This window comes from Muntiacus reevesi, chromosome 3 (genome assembly GCF_963930625.1).
Source record: "Muntiacus reevesi chromosome 3, mMunRee1.1, whole genome shotgun sequence".
Lineage (NCBI taxonomy): Eukaryota > Metazoa > Chordata > Mammalia > Artiodactyla > Cervidae > Muntiacus > Muntiacus reevesi.
In genome coordinates, this window is record NC_089251.1 from 119,010,890 (window position 1) to 119,029,960 (window position 19,071).

Genomic DNA, 19,071 nt, shown 5'->3' on the forward strand with positions numbered 1-19,071 from the left:
ACTCTAAGCAGCAACATGAAACCAGTTGCACCTTTATCGCAGTAATTAGGAATCTCCTTAGCTATGTTGTATCAAAAAAATTCTGCTTTCCACATAACTGCAGGACTTAATTTTGCTGAGCTTTCTGCCACAAAATAGTAAGGATCCCCTTTCCTTTTATTTTCAAAAACATGTTCCTTATTTCCTTTATGACACCTTTAGCCTCCATATTATTACTAACAGCTTTTTCATAATGATTTACATATTCTCTAAAATGACATAGATTTTTCCTACCATACTCTTCACTTTGAAGTCCTCACAGCCTTCAGCACCACATTTCTACTAACTGTTCAAGGCAATCAAGACATTTTTTATCGTTCTACTTAAAATTCTTATTACCCAAATTCCCTCTGCCCATTGCCCAAATTCAAAGCCACTTCCACATTTTTAGGAATGAATTATGGCTGCATCCCACTTCCAACAACCAAAATCCATATTACTCTTTTATTGGTACCACAGCAAATGACCACAAATTTAGTGGCTTAAAACAGTTCATTATCTTATAGTTATGTTGGTTAGAAGTCTGACAAGGGTCACTCTGGGCTAAAATCAAAGTTTCAGTAGGGCTTCATTCCTGTCTGGAGGCTGGAGAGGGAAATTTCTTTCCTTTCTTTTTTCACTTTTGGTTAACAGAAGCCATCAATATTCCTTATACTTTCCTTCCATCTGCAAAGCTGGCAATATTGCATCTCTTTGTGACTATCTTCCATAATCACTTCTTCCTCTCTTCACAGGCAGGAACAGTTCTTCATATTTTAAGGCCCACTTGATGATACTGAGTGCGCCCAGAAAATGCAGGATAATCTCCACTGCCAAGATCCTTATCTTAATCATATGTATAAAATCCTTTTTGCCGTGTAAGATAACAGATTACAGGTTCCAGAGATTAGGATATAGACACCTTTATGGAGTTTTCATATTATTATATAATAATAATAAAACTGGCATTAAAAACTCATTTTAATATCAAAAGCAAATAAAATTGCATGCATTCTTACTTCTTCTCCTCTTGAGTTTTCTCACAGTAGAGTTGTTCCCAAGATCCGCCGTATCTAGAAAAAAACACATGGTGTGGAAACAAAAATAAATAAATAAAAGTTACAAATCTTAAGATGATTCATACTGCAGAAGGCTTGAATTTATAAAGGTGTTTGGGTTATCATCTCTCTTTCTTTTTTTTTTTAAAGGTATGGAAGAGAATTTATTTCACTTTGTGAGGCTTTACTTTCACAATTATACATACCCTTGGTACAGGAAGACCCTATCGAAATTCTATTAATTGCCTTAAGGTGAATAGGTTGATTTTATGAGGCTTTCAGACAATTAAGTTTGAGAAAGTTTATGATTATCAGGATTTGTATACATGATCACAATCAAAACAAAGACATAAGCCAAAGAACAAGACTTTCTTAACCTCCCTGAAAATATAATAAATTACAATTTCTGGTCAAATGTTATTCCTATGCTATATTCATTTTGATCTCATTTTCCATTTTATACTCTGGCATTTTCTGAATACAGGTTACATATAATGCTATGTGTTAACTCCCTAGTCTTAATACCACAAAGTCAACTGTTTTACCATGGGTATATTTTTATCATTTAGAGTAGGATATGCTTGTTAATAAGCCAGTTATGCTCCAGTAACTTTGTGAATGCAAAAACACTGAGAAGTAAGAACAAATAATGGAGTTATTATTTCATGGATCCTCATTCAAGTTTAGGAAAATTACTTCCAGAAAGCTGCAATTCTGCCAAATATATTGTTTAAACGGAAACTGAAAGAAAAGTAAAATTACTGGAAGCCTTTGACGGTTCACTAGATATTGTGTTCTTTCAATAGTTCAACACTGTTACGCTTGATAATCAAAAGTAAATTAATAGGCTAACATTTTAAAGTGTATACTTTAATTAAGGTATAAAGTATATAAACAATCAGGTAAGCTTCTAGAGAAGCTGACCAAGATACATAAATTAGGAGATATAAGTGTCCATCTAAATTTTCTATACTTCATCTTTTTTTTTCTTTTTACAGAATATTTATTAAAGTTGTTTAATATTCAACTTTTCATTTGTCATTCTGGAAGTCCTTTTTTAGAAAGACTCTTCTAAAAGAAGAGTCTCATTGTCTCTTCTCATTGCAGCCTCATTGTCAGTGATTATTCTGGACCTCCACGCTGGATAAATTCAATTTCTTCTTGAGAGACAAGTTTCCGTCTGTATTTCTGAGGTAAAGTTTTTATTATCTCTGCAGTGTCTGGTGGACCCTGATGCATCAGCCAGTCTGGCGATTTACTTCCCTTAGAATGCTGCGAAATTGAGGAAGTATGAGATGGTAGTCCTGCTGATCGTAGAAATTCTGATACATTTGGTTTAGGATTGTCTCTTCGGTCAGGGAACCTTATTAATGGAGTATGTGGCTTGACTACCTGAACGACCCTGCTGGCAGACGCCATCTTGCTGCCCATCATGACTCCAGAGAAGGGGCAGCTTCCGGGGCGCTGGCGAGCAGCGGTTATAACAGGGTCCCGCGCGGCTGGGGGCCTCATCTCTCTTTCTTGTAAAGGAATCAAACCTAATGAATTGAGATATGGGAGCCCGGGACCCTGGGTCTTCTATTGTTCCTTAATGGGACTTTGAAAAACATTCTTCAATATCTGTAAATTTCAGTTTACTCGGGGATGTTTGTCTAGTCCTTAAGAATTTTGTTAGGATGAAATAAGGCCTTATATGCAAAAGTGAATAGTATCACTATATAAACAAGTGACGTGCTGGAGAACATTTATCAAACATATGTGCTGGGTTAAGAATAGTTGATCTGAAGTCTTTCCTTCTGACAATTAAGTGGTAGGACTAGCTATTTTTTGAGACCTTTCTAAGATTGTGACAAAATGACACTATTATCTACTAATGGACATACACTTGACTTTCTTGGGTGACAGGGATAGAAATCACTGCAAATCACAAAACTTTGTTAGCAATATACTGATGTAATAAACAATAAACTGCCACTTTAAAGAGTGTGTTTCTCTTTGCAACACCATCGACTGTAGCCTGCTAGGCAAGCATACTGGAGTGGGTTGGCATTCCCTTCTCTGGGGGATCTTCCCAACATAGGGATCAAATTCATGTTGCCTGCATTGCAGGCAGATTCTTTACCATCTGAGTCACCAGGGAAGCCCAATTAATACATCAACCATGTATAATCAACACAGGCCATCCCTTAAACACAATTTTATAATGATCTCTTGCTTTCCTGCTATTCCCAAAAGGATCAGGTCAAGCAAATGCAGAGATCAGGATACTGGGATAGACTGGAAGCCACCCATATTCCTTATTCCTTGCTTCCATCTGCCACCACCCTACCTGGGTCTGTGCTGCCAGTGGAGCCACCCCCACCTCACTGCCCTCAGGCAGCCTTACCTATCATGTCATCAGCTTGCGTACTTTCAGTTCTTCCTTCTGGACTTCTGGGCACATCTTTAGAGAAGCACATCACACAGGAGCACTTATTTCCAAACGTCGGTAGCTCTGTTCCTGGGTCAAAATCAAGGCTTATGAAGACTTTTTATTTCCCCAGTGATCCTCTTTTCTGAACCCCTTTTTGTTGATCCCCTTTTTTCTACTTCTTCCTCTGAAATCTTCCTTTGATGTTCCCCACATCTAACTCTTTCTTTAAGTCTCCCTGTTTCCCTTTATCTCTTTATCTTTACCAGAACTTTGTTTCTGTTTTTTTTTTTTTAATTCATAATTACTTTGGCCATCATAGGATAGTGGGCTAGAACTTAGCGCTTCTGAATCTTCTTCTATATGCATTTTGGAGAGCTTCTAGTTTGCTAGATACTGAAGGGAAACAAGAACATTACTGTCGACAGATCCTGAGACAGTAATTAGGATAGAGTTCCTGGTGTTTTCATGTTGCACACTGATATTCTGAGCTAATTTAAACTGCTTTCCGGAAAAAAAGTACATCTGCTCTAGTAATCTCCCCTGAGGTCCAACAGAACCATGTTTTTTTCCCATCTTTTGTACCTCATCTGCTTTCTCTTTTGCCAAAAAAGGTCCGTCTAGTTAAGGTTGTGGTTTTTCCGGTAGTCATGTATAGATGCAAGAGTTGGACTATAAAGAAAGTTGAGCACTGAAGAATTGATGCTTTTGGACTGTGGTGTTGGAGAAGACTCTTGAGAGTCCCTTGGACTGCAAGGAGATCCAACCAGTCCATCTTAAAGGAGATCAGTCCTGGATGTTCATTGGAAGGACTGATATTGAAGCTGAAACTCCAATACTTTGGCCAACTGATGCAAAGAGTTGACTCATTTGAAAAGACCCTGCTGCTGGGAAAGATTGAAGGTTGGAGGAGAAGGGAACAACAGAGGATGAGATGGTTGGATGGCGTCACCGACTTATTGGACATGCGTTTGAGTAAACCCTGGAAGTTGGTGATGGACAGGGAGGCCTGGAATGCCGCAGTCCATAGGGTCACAGAGTCAGACACAACTGAGCAACTGAACCGAACTGAACTGCTTTCTCTACTTTTCTTTTTCTACTTTAAGCTTTAAGAATAAGATTAAAAAAATCTTATCCTTCTGGGAAAAACTGTCTTGAAAATTGCAAGCCATAATTACCAGAACCAGTTTTAAATTTATGGCAATTGGCCAATGACTGTTTACATCACTAACCACATTTTAAAACCAGTCAATTAAGGGTGGCCTTACACTTATGAAAATCAGCCAGTCAGCAACAGACACACTTCAGAAAGCCTGTGAGTGTGGCTAGATACTAACCTAGTTATAAACACTCCTGTTTCTGAAAATCTGCTGTCCCTGAACTACATGCTTCCCAAAACTGTAAATAAAAACACAGCATTGTAAATCTAATATACTGCAATAAAAATTAATTAAAAATAAATAAATAAAATTAGCAGTTTTCTTTTTTGAAAGACACTGAGTCCCATAAGCACAGTGCCTCCTCTCACCATGTGTCTTGCCAGCACAAGATATTGCATGATGACCTCTGCCTTCAAAAACAGAGCTCCCAGCAAGATCATCATGAAGACTTGTTTAGGGGTATCTTTTGAGACCCTTGAACCAACAGGTACAAACCTACAGCTTCTTGTGCATGACTCAGATTGTCTTCTTGATCCACTTCCAGGTGAAGATGTCCCAAGAACAACTTGAGCTCTGACTTGTTTCTTTGAGGTTTTATAGAATTTATTTTAGTATTTAAAGATGTGTATGAAATTAGATGTGAAATCATTGGATCTTTTGGTTTGGCAGCACAGCATTTAACAAATATTCTGTCAATGTGCTTGTTCTTCCACTACTTCATTTACTTATTTTTCTTTTGTCTACTTTTTTTAAAGTCTTATCTCATGTGTGTTTGTGTATTTCTGAGTTTCCCATGCTTTTTAATTATTAGAAGATAGTGATCCAAAGCAAATACATGGAGATACAGACTTGATAAACCCCAACCCATGCCAGCCCCAAAGACTAATTGCTGGGTGGGGCTCCATTAGACTATAGCCAACTTGTGCAAATATATTTGGTCACATTCGTCTTGGGTCTCTCACCAAAACCTTCATGAGGATAGTTGACATTGTATTAATTTGTGAAAGAAAACCACTTTGTTTAGTACATAACTATTATCATGTAATTGATCATATGTTTTCTTTCTCATCTCTGTTGGGTTGATGAGTTCAATGCCTCACTTATGAGCAGGACACCATTCACGCTTATGACTGGGTGTAGTGGCCTCTTTGTTTGTCGTGGGTTTGTCTCTGCCAAAGTCACAAGCTCCCACTGGCAGAACTTTCACTTCCTCTTTGTACTCTCAGTATGAGTCTAACTCTTGCATGTAATAAACAGCAAGTTTTTACAAAAGATATCTTTGGGTTTCAGTGGGGAATTTTTGGTATGTCAAAAGTAAATGACTCATTTAATAATATTTCCCTAAAAGAAGCTCCTAAAAATTTAATAGGTAGGGCTTTATACTGCAAATGAAACTATATTAAATGTATTAAGAAGTGCTAACTTCCACTGGAGAAGGGAATGGCAAACCACTTCAGTATTCTTGCCTTGAGAACCCCATGAACAGTATGAAAAGGCAAAAAGATAGGACACTGAAAGATGAACTCCCCAGGTCAGTAGGCGCCCAATATGATACTGGAGATCAGTGGAGAAATAACTTAAAAAAGAATGAAGGGATGGTGCCAAAGCAAAAACAACACCCGCTTGTGGATGTGACTGGTGATAGAAGCAAGGTCCGATGCTGTAAAGAGCAATATTGCATAGGAACCTGAAATGTTAAGTCCATGAATCGAGGCAAGTTGGAAGTGGTCAAACAGGAGATGGCAAGAGTGAATGCCGACATTCGAGGAATCAGCAAACTAAAATGGACTGGAATGGGTGAATTTAACTCAGATGACCATTTTATCTACTACTGTGGGCAGGAATCCCTTAGAAGAAATGGAGTAGCCATCATGGTCAACAAAAGAGTCCGAAATGCAGTACTTGGATGAAATCTCAAAAACGACAGAACGATCTGTTTGTTTCCAAGGCAAACCATTCAATGTCACGGTAATCCAAGCCTATGCCCTAACCAGTAACACTGAAGAAGCTGAAGTTGAACGGTTCTATGAAGACCTACAAGACCTTTTGGAACTAACACCCAAAAAAGATGTCCTTTTCATTATAGGGGACTGGAATGCAAAAGTAGGAAGTCAAGAAACACCTGGAGTAATGGGCAAGGTTGGCCTTGGAGTACAGAATGAAGCAGGGCAAAGGCTACTAGAGTTTTGCCAAGAGAACGCACTGGTCATAGCAAACACCCTCTTCCAACAACACAAGAGAAGACTCTACACATGGACATCACCAGATGGCCAACACACTCAGTTGTGTCCAACTCTTTGTGACTCCACGGACTGCAGTACGCCAGGCCTCCCTGTCCATCACCAACTCCCAGAGCTTGTTCAAATTCATGTCCATCGACTCAGTGATGCCATCTAACCATATCATTCTCTGTCATCCCCTTCTCCTCCCACCTTCAATCTTTCCCAGCATCAGGGTCTTTTCCATGGGGCAGTTCTTCATAGCAGGTGACCAAAGTATTGGAGTTTCAGCTTCAACATCAGTCCTTCCAACGAATATTCAGGAATTATTTCCTTTAGGATGGACTGGTTGACTCTCCTTGCAGTACAAGTGACTCTCAAGAGTCTTCTCCAACACGACAGTTCAAAAGCATCACTTCTTCAGTGCTCAGCTTTCTATATAGTCCAACTCTCACATCCATACATGCCTACTGGAAAACCATAGCTAGACAGACCTTCATTGGCAAAGTAATGTCTCTGCTTTTTAACATGCTGTCTAGGCTGGTCATAGCTTTTCTTCCAAGAAGCAAATGTCTTTTAATTTCATGTCAGCAGTCACCACCTGCAGTGATTTTGGAGCCCCCCAAAACACTGTTTCCATTGTTTCCCAATCTATTTGCCATGAAATGATGGGACCAGGTGCCATGATCTTAGCTTTCTGAATGTTGAGTTTTAAGCCAACTTTTTCACTCTCTTCTTTCACTTTCATCAAGAGGCTCTTTAGTTGTTCACTTTCTGCCATAAGGGTGGTATCATCTGCATATCTGAGGTTATTGATATTTCTCCCGGCAATCTTGATTCCAGCTTGTGTTTCATCCAGCCCAGCATTTCTCATGATGTACTCTGCATATAAGTTAAATAAGCAGAGTGACAATATATAGCCTTGACATACTCCTTTTCCTATTTGAAACCAGTCTGTTGTTCCATGTCCAGTTCTAACTGTTACTTCTTGACCTGCATACAGACTTCTCAAGAGGCAGGTCAGGTGGTCTGGTATTCCCATCTCTTGAAGAATTTTCCACAGTTTGTTGTGATCCACATAATCAAAGGCTTTGGCTTAGTCAATAAAGCAGAAGTACATGTGTTTTTGGAACTCTTTTGCTTTTTCGATGATCCAATGGATGTTGGCAATTTGTTCTCTGGTTCCTCTGCCTTTCCTAAATCCAGCTTGAACATCTGGAAGTTTACTTCCTTACTAAATCATGACCTAATATTATTTGGTGATAAATATTATCTTTAAAATAAAATAAAATTGAGACAAAAGATAATAAAGAAAAATAAGATACCAGGCTGGTTATGCAATGACTGTTTCAGACTTCCTTGTAGAGTTCATTCCCTTACAGAAAGCAAAGTTATCTCAAGTAACTGAACGTAGAACCTTCTCTGTGGTTGTGGTTGTTGTTGTTAAGTCTCTAAGTCATGTCCAACTCTTTGCGACCCCTTGGACTGTAGTCCACCAGGGTCTTCTGTCCTTAGGATTTTCCAGGCAAGAATACTGGAGTGTTTTTCCAGTTCCTCCTCTGGGGAATCTGCCCAAACCAGGGATTGAACCCATGTCTCCTTTCCATGTGGCACCTCGTATTTCTTCTGAGTGCACATGTGAAGGGGAGTAGGGTAGGAAGGGAAATTGAAAGAGGGAGATCTTCCTCTCCGTAGACAGAAAAGATTCAATTAGTTAAATAGGAGTTGAAATTGTGAATACCTTCTTCATCATATAGTGGTTGACTGGGCAGCTTGTCTTGTTCTTCTTTGTCAGTCATTTGGGAAGCTTTAGGATCACATGATACTGAAAAGAAATGAGAAATGATATAGAGGAATTTATTTCCATGCAGGAATAGAGATACAGATGTACAGAATGGACTTGTGGATACAGGGATAGGGAAGGGGGAGGCTGGACTAATTGGGAGATTAGGATTGACCCGGATATACTACCATGTGTAAAATAGATAGTGGGAAGGTGCTATATAACACAGAGAGCTCAGCTCTGTGATGACCTAGGCTGGTGGGATGGTGGGAGGTGGACATGAAAGGGACGTCAGAGAAGGGATACATGTATACATATGACTAATTTACTTTATTGTATAACAGAGACTAACACAACATTGTAAAGCAATCATACTCCACTTTAAAAAAAAAAAAAAGAAAGAAGGAAATGAGCTCAGCTAGGATATACAGAGCACAGGTGAGCTGCCCTTTGGGAAGAAGGACATCTGCTCCAAGGACCACACCTGAGATCCAACGAAGCCTGTTCTGCCTCTGTTTCCACTTCATTCACCTCATTCTCCTGCCTTCTGCTTCTCAGTTTCCTATCAATAGACCTGCCTCTAAACATTTCTGCTTCTGCACTAGGAGAATAATTGTGTAAAATTATAAAGATGTATCTTTGATTTTGTGTGCTCTACCCCCCCCAACATCCCCTATCTTTATGTTTTTTCCTCAATGATAATCTTGAATTCTCATTTTTTTTTAATTCTCTCCAGCTGTATTCCTCTAGGTCTCTCAAATCCTATTGTTGTTGTTTAGTCACCAAGTCATGTCCAAGTTTTTTTGATCCCGTGGGCTATAGCCCATAGTTTCCTCTGTCCATGTGGTTTTTCAGGCAAGAGTACTGGAATGGGTTGCCATTTCTTTCTCCAAGAGATCTTTCCAACTCAGAGATCAAATCTATGTCTCCTGAATTGGCAGGTGAATTCTTTACCACAGAGCCACAGGGGAAGCCCCCAAACCCTGTAGCAGGATTCATTTCTTGCCTCACTCTCTCTCTTAATCTCTTCCACTCCCCACTGACAGTCTTTATTTGAGAAGTGGAAGGCTCTCTGGTTCGGGGTCTGTTCTATTGCAATTGAAATGTTGCAGGTCTCCCTTTGGACTCCCATCATATGATGACACTGACTTCCTACAAGCCTCACACAGCCACCACCTGTATTGAGATACTCAGGACACTGGTCTTCACCCTTCCTCCTACTTTGATCTCAAGGGAAAAACAAATATTCTTTTTTCTCTGCTTCTGTATTCTAATTGCTAAGGAAGGATAATAACAGTTTCCCTGGCTAAGAACTAAAATTTTGTGAGGAAATCTCACTTGCCAAAGTACTTTGAAAAAGAATAAAGCACTAGAAGTGAAAGTCACTCAGTCATGTTTGACTCTTTGTGACCCCATGGACTATATAGTCCATGGAATTCTCCCAGCCAGAATACTAGAATGGGTAGCCATTCCCTTCTCCAGGGAATCTTCCCAATCCAGGGATCAAATCCAGGTCTCCACATTGCAGGCAAATTCTTTACCAGCTGGACCACAAGGGAAGACCAAGAATACTGGAGTGGGTAGCCTACCCCTTCTCCAGTGGATCTTCCTAACTTAGGAATCAAACCAGAATCTTCTGCATTGCAGGTGGGTTCTTTACCAACTGAGCTATCAGGGAAGCCCAATAAAGCACTATATAATCCAATAATCTGATGAAGAATATGTGGCAAAAACTGCTTGTGGGCTTAGAGTCATTGGTCTTTCTCTCTGACAAGTAGATCTCAAGGACAAAGTTTCTTTGGAAGTCTATCCAAAGTTATAACAAAATAATATTACTATTAAACACTAGATAAATACCTACCTTTTATTCTTTATAGGAAATAAGAGGTGCCCAGGAGTTAGAATCACAATATTGAGTCTTGAGTGTAAACAAGCATAAAGATTATGGAGGGAAAACAGACTCTTTAGGACTGATTTACTACAACAGAGGAGGAGATGGTTGGATGGCATCGCTGACTCAATGGATATGAGTTTAAGCAAGCTCCAGGAGATGGTGAAGCACAGGGAGGCCTGGCTTGCTGCAGTCCATGGGGTCACACAGAGCTGGAGACAACTGAGCAACTCAACAACAACTCCAACATGAGGAGGGAACCAGGGTCGTGCTATTCAGCTCTGAATTCAGACACCTGACAGCCTGCAGATCAGGGCAGACAATCCCCCTTCCTTACCTGGTTCACATCTTGGTGGGGAGCTCGGAGCTTCCTGGGGCTCTTCTTTCTCATGGATCACATAACAGGCATTGTTATCCTCTGCAGAAAGGAATGAAACCCCTCAGAGGTCTCAGTATACAACTAGGGGAAATCATGGCCAAAAAAAAACACAAAAAACCAAAACCCATGGTGAAGACACAGGAAGCTCAGCTCTCTCCTGGGTGAGGCTGTCCTTGTCCCAGACCATCTTGGTCTGCCCTTGGAGTTCCCCTGACCTGCAGGGTAACTCCCTCCCATCATTACCACTGGAGGCTGAGAACCAGCCACCATCTCCTGCACTCCCTACACATCTAATTCTCTTTCTCCTTCTTCCTCTTCCCATTGACTCTGCATATTTTTCTGCCTCTGCCCTTGTTTCCTCTGCCAGTGTCTCTAGATGCTTCTCTTTGTTTTGGTGTGTGCTGTCTCCTCTGCTCCTTTTTTCTTTTCTTTCAGCCTTGACACTGCTCTTTATTGCCTTTCCCCATCCCATTCTTCCCTCCATTTTCACATGAACCACAGGGCCGAAAAGCTTCCCCTCATCAGCTTTAGTCTAAGAATCCTACATCACCTTTCTAAATCGCAAGCCTACTCATCATTCACAAAACTTATTTCCGTGTTCCTAGGACTTCCAGAAGGAAGGTGAAAATGATTTCCTTGCCTCAGTGGCCATAACCTGCTGACAACTGGATTTTTATATGCACTTAAAGTCACCCAAATTCTATCCCTGGTCGGGAAGATCCCCTGAAGAATGAAATGACAACCCACTCCGGTATTCTTGCCTGGAATATTCCATAGACAGAGGAGCTTGGCGGGCTACAGTCCATGGGGTTGCAAAGAGTTGGACATGACTGGGCACACACAGACACACACACACACACAGACACACACACACACACACAGAGTCACCCAGGCACTCCTACTTTGGGACCCCTGCCCACCTCTGGCACATGCTGTCTCCCTACCTTCTCCACCCAGGGGTGCTCTCCCCACTCAGCTCCATTCACCTTTATCCTTAGTATCTCTCACAGTTTGGGGAAAAACAAAAGAGAAAATCAACACAATTTCTTGTGTCTGTATGTGAATATGAAGAAGAGAATGGCAAGATGAGAGAAGGGGAGATTTTTTCCCATTTATTGAGGCAATTGGGAATTTAAAACATAATTACCTCCTCCCTCTGCTGGTAGGAGGCTGAGCACCTCCTCGACTTTTCCTTCAGGAGGTATTTGGGGAGCTTTGGGATCACAGGTCACTGCAGAGAAACAAGGACCTGATGGACATGGATGGCGATCAGAGACAGACCTCAGCGGGCTCATGCCAACACGATGGGACAGTGATACGTCTGCTCCAAGCTCTGCTCCTCGGAGCCCCAGGCTGTCTGTTTCTTTGCCATCTGCTGGCTGGCGCCCTTCTCCTCCTCTCTCCCTCTCAATGTCCTACCCACAGTTCCACCTCCACACAGTTCTGTTTCCTGGATGTGCATCTATTTGATTGTCTGGGTTTCTCTCCTCATGTCTTGTTTTCATGTCTTGGGGTTTCCTGTTTCCTTGTTTTTCAGTGATAGTGTGTCTCTTTTCCTCTATTATCTATTCTAGTTTTCTTATGCAAGATCACTTTAAGTCCAAGTGATTGGTCCATTTCCATGCTCCCTGTTTCTCAGTGATTTCCATTCCCTCCCCACCAGCATTACTTTTTCCTTAACTAAAACCTCCTGGACTCTGGTTCACTCCTTCAAGAACCTGCAAAACTCCCTGGGCTTCCTCTTCCTCTTCTGACCACATGACCCCACCTTGACTGCCAGCTGGCTTCGCACACCGCTGTCCTCAGGGACACACCCAGGATGCTGGTGCCCACCCTTCCTTTTCTACCTTGCCCTTGCAAAAATAACTGCCATGCCTTTCTGTGATTTATTTCTGCAGCCATAAAATAGAGGTTGTGACAGTGTGCACACCTGTCTTTTGGTTTTGTGAAGGTAAGAGGAGGGCTTGCACAACCCAGTAATCTGGTGCAGAATGTAAGGAAATGGGCATACCTGGTGTCCCAACCTTATTCTCTTTCTCATTCCCACCCTTTTCATGCATCTCTGCGTCTTCTATTTCTACCTCAGTCAGTGTCTTGCTGTTGGAATGTCTTGCTATTTCCTTTGTCCTGAGTTGTTTCTTTTCCCATGTCTGTTCCCACCTCCCTTTTCTCCTTCTTCCTTCCCCGATGCTGATCTTTACATCCTCGCCCCATCTCTCAAACTGCTATTTTCTAAAACTAAGGATTTGAAAAGTTATCTCTGAGATGGTATATAACTTCCATGTGAGGGATTCCTTGGTGGTCCAGTGGTTAAGAATCCACCTTCTAATGCAGAGGATGTGGGTTTGATCCCTGGTCGAGGAACTAAGATCCTGCATGCCAAGGGGCCACTAAGCTCATGAGCTGTAACTACAGAGCCCACGTGCTCTGGAGTCCACAGGCCACAACTAGAAAGAAACCCAAACATTGCAATGAAGGTCCCACATGCCACAAATAAGATCCAATGCACTCAAAAATATATAAAGAACTAAGTAAATATAATTGGCATGTGGTTTCACCAATTAGTGAGCAGATTAGACAGTGGAATGGACCAAAAAAACTGTTCCCAGCACAGGGCTAAGTGTGTGGAAAAGACTCAGATGAGAAAAATTCAACAAAACTAAAATTACTGCAAAGTTTTACTTTAGAAGTCATTGCAGGAGAGGCCCACATGAGGCTGGAGCCATGGAAAGGAAAATAAGGGAAGGATTTACTCCTTATAACAACAGGAAGTACTGATTTAAGGTAGGCATGTGAGATAAGCCAACTTGCCTCTTCAAAGGGTCATCTAGGTGAGTTGGAGAGGATGGATGTGGTGGGAGGATGATTAGGGGAAGGTGTGAGACTAGATAGAGATTGTTGCTCTGGCTCTGGTTCCAGAGAGAAGAGAGATCTGATGAGGGCTTTTGTGTTGAGAGAAGCAAGCAATGGACGAGCAGGAGACATGTTCAAGGTGCAGCTGCTTAAACTGGATGATTGATGGGTTGTGTGAATTGAAGGAGGGGGAAGAGACATTGACGATCCCTAGGTGTCTGCCTAAAAAGCAGAACAGTAGAGTTTCATACTGAAACAAAGAACACCAGGAAAGGAGGCAGATGTGGTATCAAGAAAGATGGCCCACACAACTAAGGAAGTGTCTACTACTGAAGTTTCCCAAAACCATCCAAATGGAGCAGTCTCTCAGATCCCTGTTCAAATATATTCAGGCACTTAGATGAATGAGCTTAAAAGACAAGTCTGGGCCAGAGATAGGAATTTGGGGATCATTAAGTTATAGATGGAAGTAGACAAGAACGGCTGAGGAGAGACCCCTCACCTCAGAGGCTATTACAGGTACCACTTTGATCATTGGGGTAATCTGAAATCAGTTCTGAATACTCATTGGAAGGACTGAGGCTGAAACTCCAATACTTCGGCCACATGATGTGAAGAACTTTCTTATGGGAAATGACCCTGATGCTGGGAAAGATTGAAGGCAGGAGGAGGAGGGGACAACAGAGGATGAGATGGTTGAGCGGCATCACCAACTTGATGGTCATGAGTTTGAACAAGCTCTGGGAGTTGGTGACGGACAGGGAAGCCTGGCACGCTGCAGTCCGTGGTGTTGCAGAGTTGGACACGACTGCGTGACTGAACTGAACTGAAGTGAAAACTCATTGCTAACACGTTCAACTCCTAGTTTTAGAAGTTGCCTCCATGCAGCAACCCTTCTTTCAGTTCCCACAACGTCCCCAGCTGTCTTCTCCATCCCTTGTACATGGTTTTCCCTCTCTACAGATGTTTCATTCATTCTCCTTTATCTTTTTCTCTATAACTGTCATGCTTTCCTCCACTCTTTCTACTTCTTAGCACTTTTCCTTTTAGGGTCTTTCTCTTCATATCACTTTCTCTACCTTTTAAACTCTGTACCTTGTTTGATTACTGAGTTTAACTACTTTCTTCTGGGGAAATCATTTCCTTGCTTCTATCTCTTCTCTCTAATTGTTAACTTTCTGTTTGCAAAGTTTCCACCTAAAATTTAAATCTAAAAGTTAAAATTCCAGCCTTTCTGTTTACTTTGTCCATCTCACATATTGCTCCTCCATATTGTCAAAGTTCTCATCTTCTGCCACTGAAAAATGAGCATGAATCTTTCCTTCCCTTTGGCAGGCTAATTTCAAAAGCCTTTCACATGAATTTTCTATATTATGATTATTCTCACTATGTCCATGTTCTTGGGACAATCTTAGCAAAAGCAAGTTGAAAATTATCTCCCTTCCCTGATAGCATATTGCAGCCTGGTTCTATTTAGATTTCATGTCCATTTATTTCTTAATTATTATTGGAGTATAGTTGACTTAAAATATTGTATTAGTTTAAGGTACCCAGGAAAGTGAATCAGTTATACATATACATATATCCACTCTTTTTTAAGATTCTTTTTCCATATAGGTCATAATAAAGTATTGAGTAGAGTTCTTTGTACTATACAATAGATTCTTATTATTTATCTATTTTATATATGGTAGGTGGCTCTAGTGGTAAAGAATCTGTCTGCCATTCAGTAGACATAAGAGATGAGGATTAGATCCTTGGGTTGGGAACCCGATCCTGTAGTCTTGCCTGGAAAATTCCATGGACAGAGGAGCCTAGCGGGCTACAGTCCATGGGGTTACAAAGAGTCAGACTCAAATGAGTGACTGAGCACACACACATATGTCAATCCCAATCTCCCAATTCCCTGTGTGAGGCTGAGCCTCACATGGCCACTACCTGCAATGAGATACTTGGGACACAGGTGAGTCTTTGTCCTTCCTTCTACTTTGATCTCAGGGAAAAACAAGTATCATTTTTCTATGTTTCCATATCCTAATCTCTAAGGAGAAATAATAACTGTTTCCCTGGCTAAGTCCTAAAGTTTTGTAAGGAAATCGTGTTTGCCAAAGTACTTAGAAAAGAATAAAGCACTATATAATCCAATAGCTTGATAAAAAACAAAAAGTATGTGGCAATAACTGTCTTGTGAGATTTTGGGTCATTGGTTTTTCTTTCTGACAAGTAGATCTCAAGGACCGTTTTCCTCTGGAAGCCTATCCAATGTTATGAAAATATATTACTAATAGTATTATTGTTAAATACTAGATAAATATCTATCTTTATTCTTCATAGGAATAAAGGGTACTCAAGAGTTAAAACCACAATATCAAATCTTTAGTGTAAATAAACATAAAGATTGTGGAGGATAAAAGACTTTCTTTGAGACTGGCCTAGTACAACATGGAGAAGGAAATCGCAACCCACTCCAGTATTCTTGCCTGGAAAATTCCAAGGACTGAGGAGCCTGGTAGGCTACAGTCCATGGGGCCACAAAAAGTCGGACACGACTGAGCGACTCTACTCCACTACAACATGAGGGCTTCCCTGGTGGCTCAGATGGTAAAGATTCTGCCTCCAATGCAGAAGACCTGGTTCTATCCCCAGGTCAGGAACATCCCCTGGAGAAGGGAATGGTGACCCACTCTAGTATTCTTGCCTGTGGAATTCCATGGATAGAGGAGCCTGGTGGGCTACAGTCCATGGGTTTGCAAAGAGTTGGACAGGATGGAGCGACTAACATTTCACTTTAAGTGGAAACTCATCTGTTATAACCAGAGTCATGTTGTTCAGCTCTGAATTCAGACATCTGACACCCTGCAGATCAGGGCTGACAATCCCCCTTCCTTACCTGGCTCACATCTTGGTGGGGAGCTCAGGGCTTCCTGGGGCTCTTCTTCATCACAGATCACATAACAGGCATTGTTATCCTCTGCAGAAAGGAATGAAATCCCTCAGAGATCTCAGTATACAACCAGGGAAAATCATGGCAAAAAAACACACCTAAAACCTCATGGTGAAGACACAGGAAGCTCAGCTCTCTCCTGGGTGAGGCTGTCCTTGTCCCAGACCATCTTGGTCTGCCCTTGGAGTTCCCCTGACCTGCAGGGTAACTCCCTCCCATCATTACCACCGGAGGCTGAGAACCAGCCACCATCTCCTGCACTCCCTACACATCTAATTCTCTTTCTCCTTCTTCCTCTTCCCATTGACTCTGCATATTTTTCTGCCTCTGCCCTTGTTTCCTCTGCCAGTGTCTCTAGATGCTTCTCTTTGTTTTGGTGTGTGCTGTCTCCTCTGCTCCTGTCTCTCTCTCTCTTTTTTTTCTTTCAGCCTTGACACTGCTCTTTATTGTCTTTCCCCATCCCATTTTTCCCTCCATCTTCCCATGGACCACAGGGCCAGAGAGCCTCCCCTTACCAGCTCTATTCTAAGAATCCTACACCACCTTTCTAAATCACAAGCCTGTCCATCATTCACAAAACTTATTTCCATGTTCCTAGGACTTCTGTAAGGAAGCTGAAAGTGATCTCTTTGCCTCAATGGCCAAATTGGATTTTTTAAATTAATTTATCTATCTTGATTGGAGGATAATTACTTTGCAATATCGTGGTGGTTTTTGCCATGTGTCAATGTGAATTTTATATGCAGCTGAAGTCACCCAGGCACTTCTACTTCAGGACCCCAGTCCACCTTTGACACATCCTGTCTCCCTACCTTCTTCACCCAGGGTTGCTCTCCCCACTCAGCTTAGTTCATGTTTATCCTTAGTCTTGCTCAGTTTTGGGGAAAATAAGAGAAACTGATACAATTGCATGTGTACGTATGTGACTATGAAGAAGAGAGTGGCAAGATGAGAAAGGTGGAGGATGTTATTTGTCTATTTACTGAAGCAGTTAGGAATTTAAATTATAATTATCTTCTCCCTCTGCTGGTAGTAGACTGAGCACCTCCTTGGGTTCTCCTTCAGGAGGCACTTGGGGAGCTTTGGGATCACTGATCACTGTGGAGAAACAAGGGCATAATGGACGTGGAGGATGATCAGAGACAGACCTCAGCTCACTAGTGCCAACACGATGGGACGGCGATCGGGCTGCTGCAAGCTCTGGTCTGAGAGCCACAACCGTCTCCTTCTGTTTCTTGGCCATCTGCTTGCACCTCTTCTCCTTCTGTCTCCCTGTCAGCGTCCTACCCACAGTTCCACGACCACACAGCTCTGTTTCCTAGCTGTGCATCCACTTGATTGTTTGGGCTTCTTGTTTTCAGGTCTGGAGGGTTTTTTGTTTGTTTGTTTTTCAGTGATAGTGTATCTCTTTTCCCCTGTTACTCTTTCTACTTCTCTTCAAGCACAAATGATTGGGTCCATTTCTATACTCCCCATCTCTCCGTGGTTTCCCTTCCCTGCCCACCGATATAAATTTTTCCTTAACTAAAGTTTTCTCCTGGACCCGAGTTCACTCCTTTAAGAACCTGCAGAACTCCTTGCGCTTCCTCTTCCTCTTCTGACCACCTGACCTCACTCTGACCGCCAGCTGGCTTTGCACGCCGCTGCCCTCAGGGACACACCCAGGATGCTGGCGCCCACTCTTCCTTTTCTACCTTGCCCTTGCAAAAATAACCTCCGTGCTTTTCTGTGTTTTATTTCCCCAGCCATAAAATAGTCATTATGACAATTTACATGCCTGTGCCTTACTGTTTCATGAAGGCAAGAGAAGAGCTTGCACAATCCAATAATCTAATGGAGACTCTAAGGGACCTTGCACACTTTGTCTCCAAATCTCATTCGCTTTCTCATTCTCAGTCTTTCCGCACAGCTCTGCTTCTTCTATTTCTACCTCAGCATCCTGCTGTTGGAACCTCTTGGTACCTCTCTTTGTCCTGATTTGTTTCTTTTCTCATGTCTGTTTCCACCTGAATTTTTCTCCCCCTTCCGTCCTTGATGCTGATCTGTAGGTCCTCGCTCCATCTCTCAGACTGCTGTTTTCTAGAACTAGGGATCAGAGAAGGTCTCTCTGAGATGGTCTATAATTTCCATATAACTTTACCAGTTAGTGAGAAAACTGTTCCCAGCATAGGACTAAGTGTGTACAAAGGCTCAAATGAGAAAATTCATCAAAATTTAAAGTACTGCAAAGTTTTACATGAACTTTAGAGTCGTTGCCAGAGAGGCATGCATGAGGCTGGAGCCATGGGAAGAAAAATAAGGGAAAGATTTAATCATTATGATGACAGGAATTATTGATTTAAGGTAGGCAAGTGAG

At 41.7% G+C, this 19,071-nt stretch overlaps 1 protein-coding gene and 1 pseudogene across 4 annotated transcripts in view; both read right to left on the reverse strand.

Moving 5' to 3' along the window:
- LOC136164855 (nuclear body protein SP140-like protein) overlaps nucleotides 1-19,071 on the reverse strand; it is a 93,164-nt gene that overhangs the window by 41,100 nt on the left and 32,993 nt on the right. For 3 of the 4 annotated variants that reach the window (XM_065930407.1, XM_065930406.1, XM_065930409.1), the window contains 5 exons: nucleotides 16,662-16,742; nucleotides 10,877-10,957; nucleotides 8,607-8,690; nucleotides 3,463-3,576; nucleotides 1,038-1,091 (listed from right to left, as the gene is read on the reverse strand). In XM_065930407.1, coding sequence (XP_065786479.1) covers nucleotides 1,038-1,091; nucleotides 3,463-3,576; nucleotides 8,607-8,690; nucleotides 10,877-10,957; nucleotides 16,662-16,742 — 414 coding nt within the window. The remainder of the gene's footprint in view (nucleotides 1-1,037; nucleotides 1,092-3,462; nucleotides 3,577-8,606; nucleotides 8,691-10,876; nucleotides 10,958-16,661; nucleotides 16,743-19,071) is intronic. The other variant, XM_065930408.1, reaches the window with a different exon arrangement.
- LOC136164856 (alpha-ketoglutarate dehydrogenase component 4 pseudogene) lies at nucleotides 1,227-2,555 on the reverse strand (annotated as a pseudogene).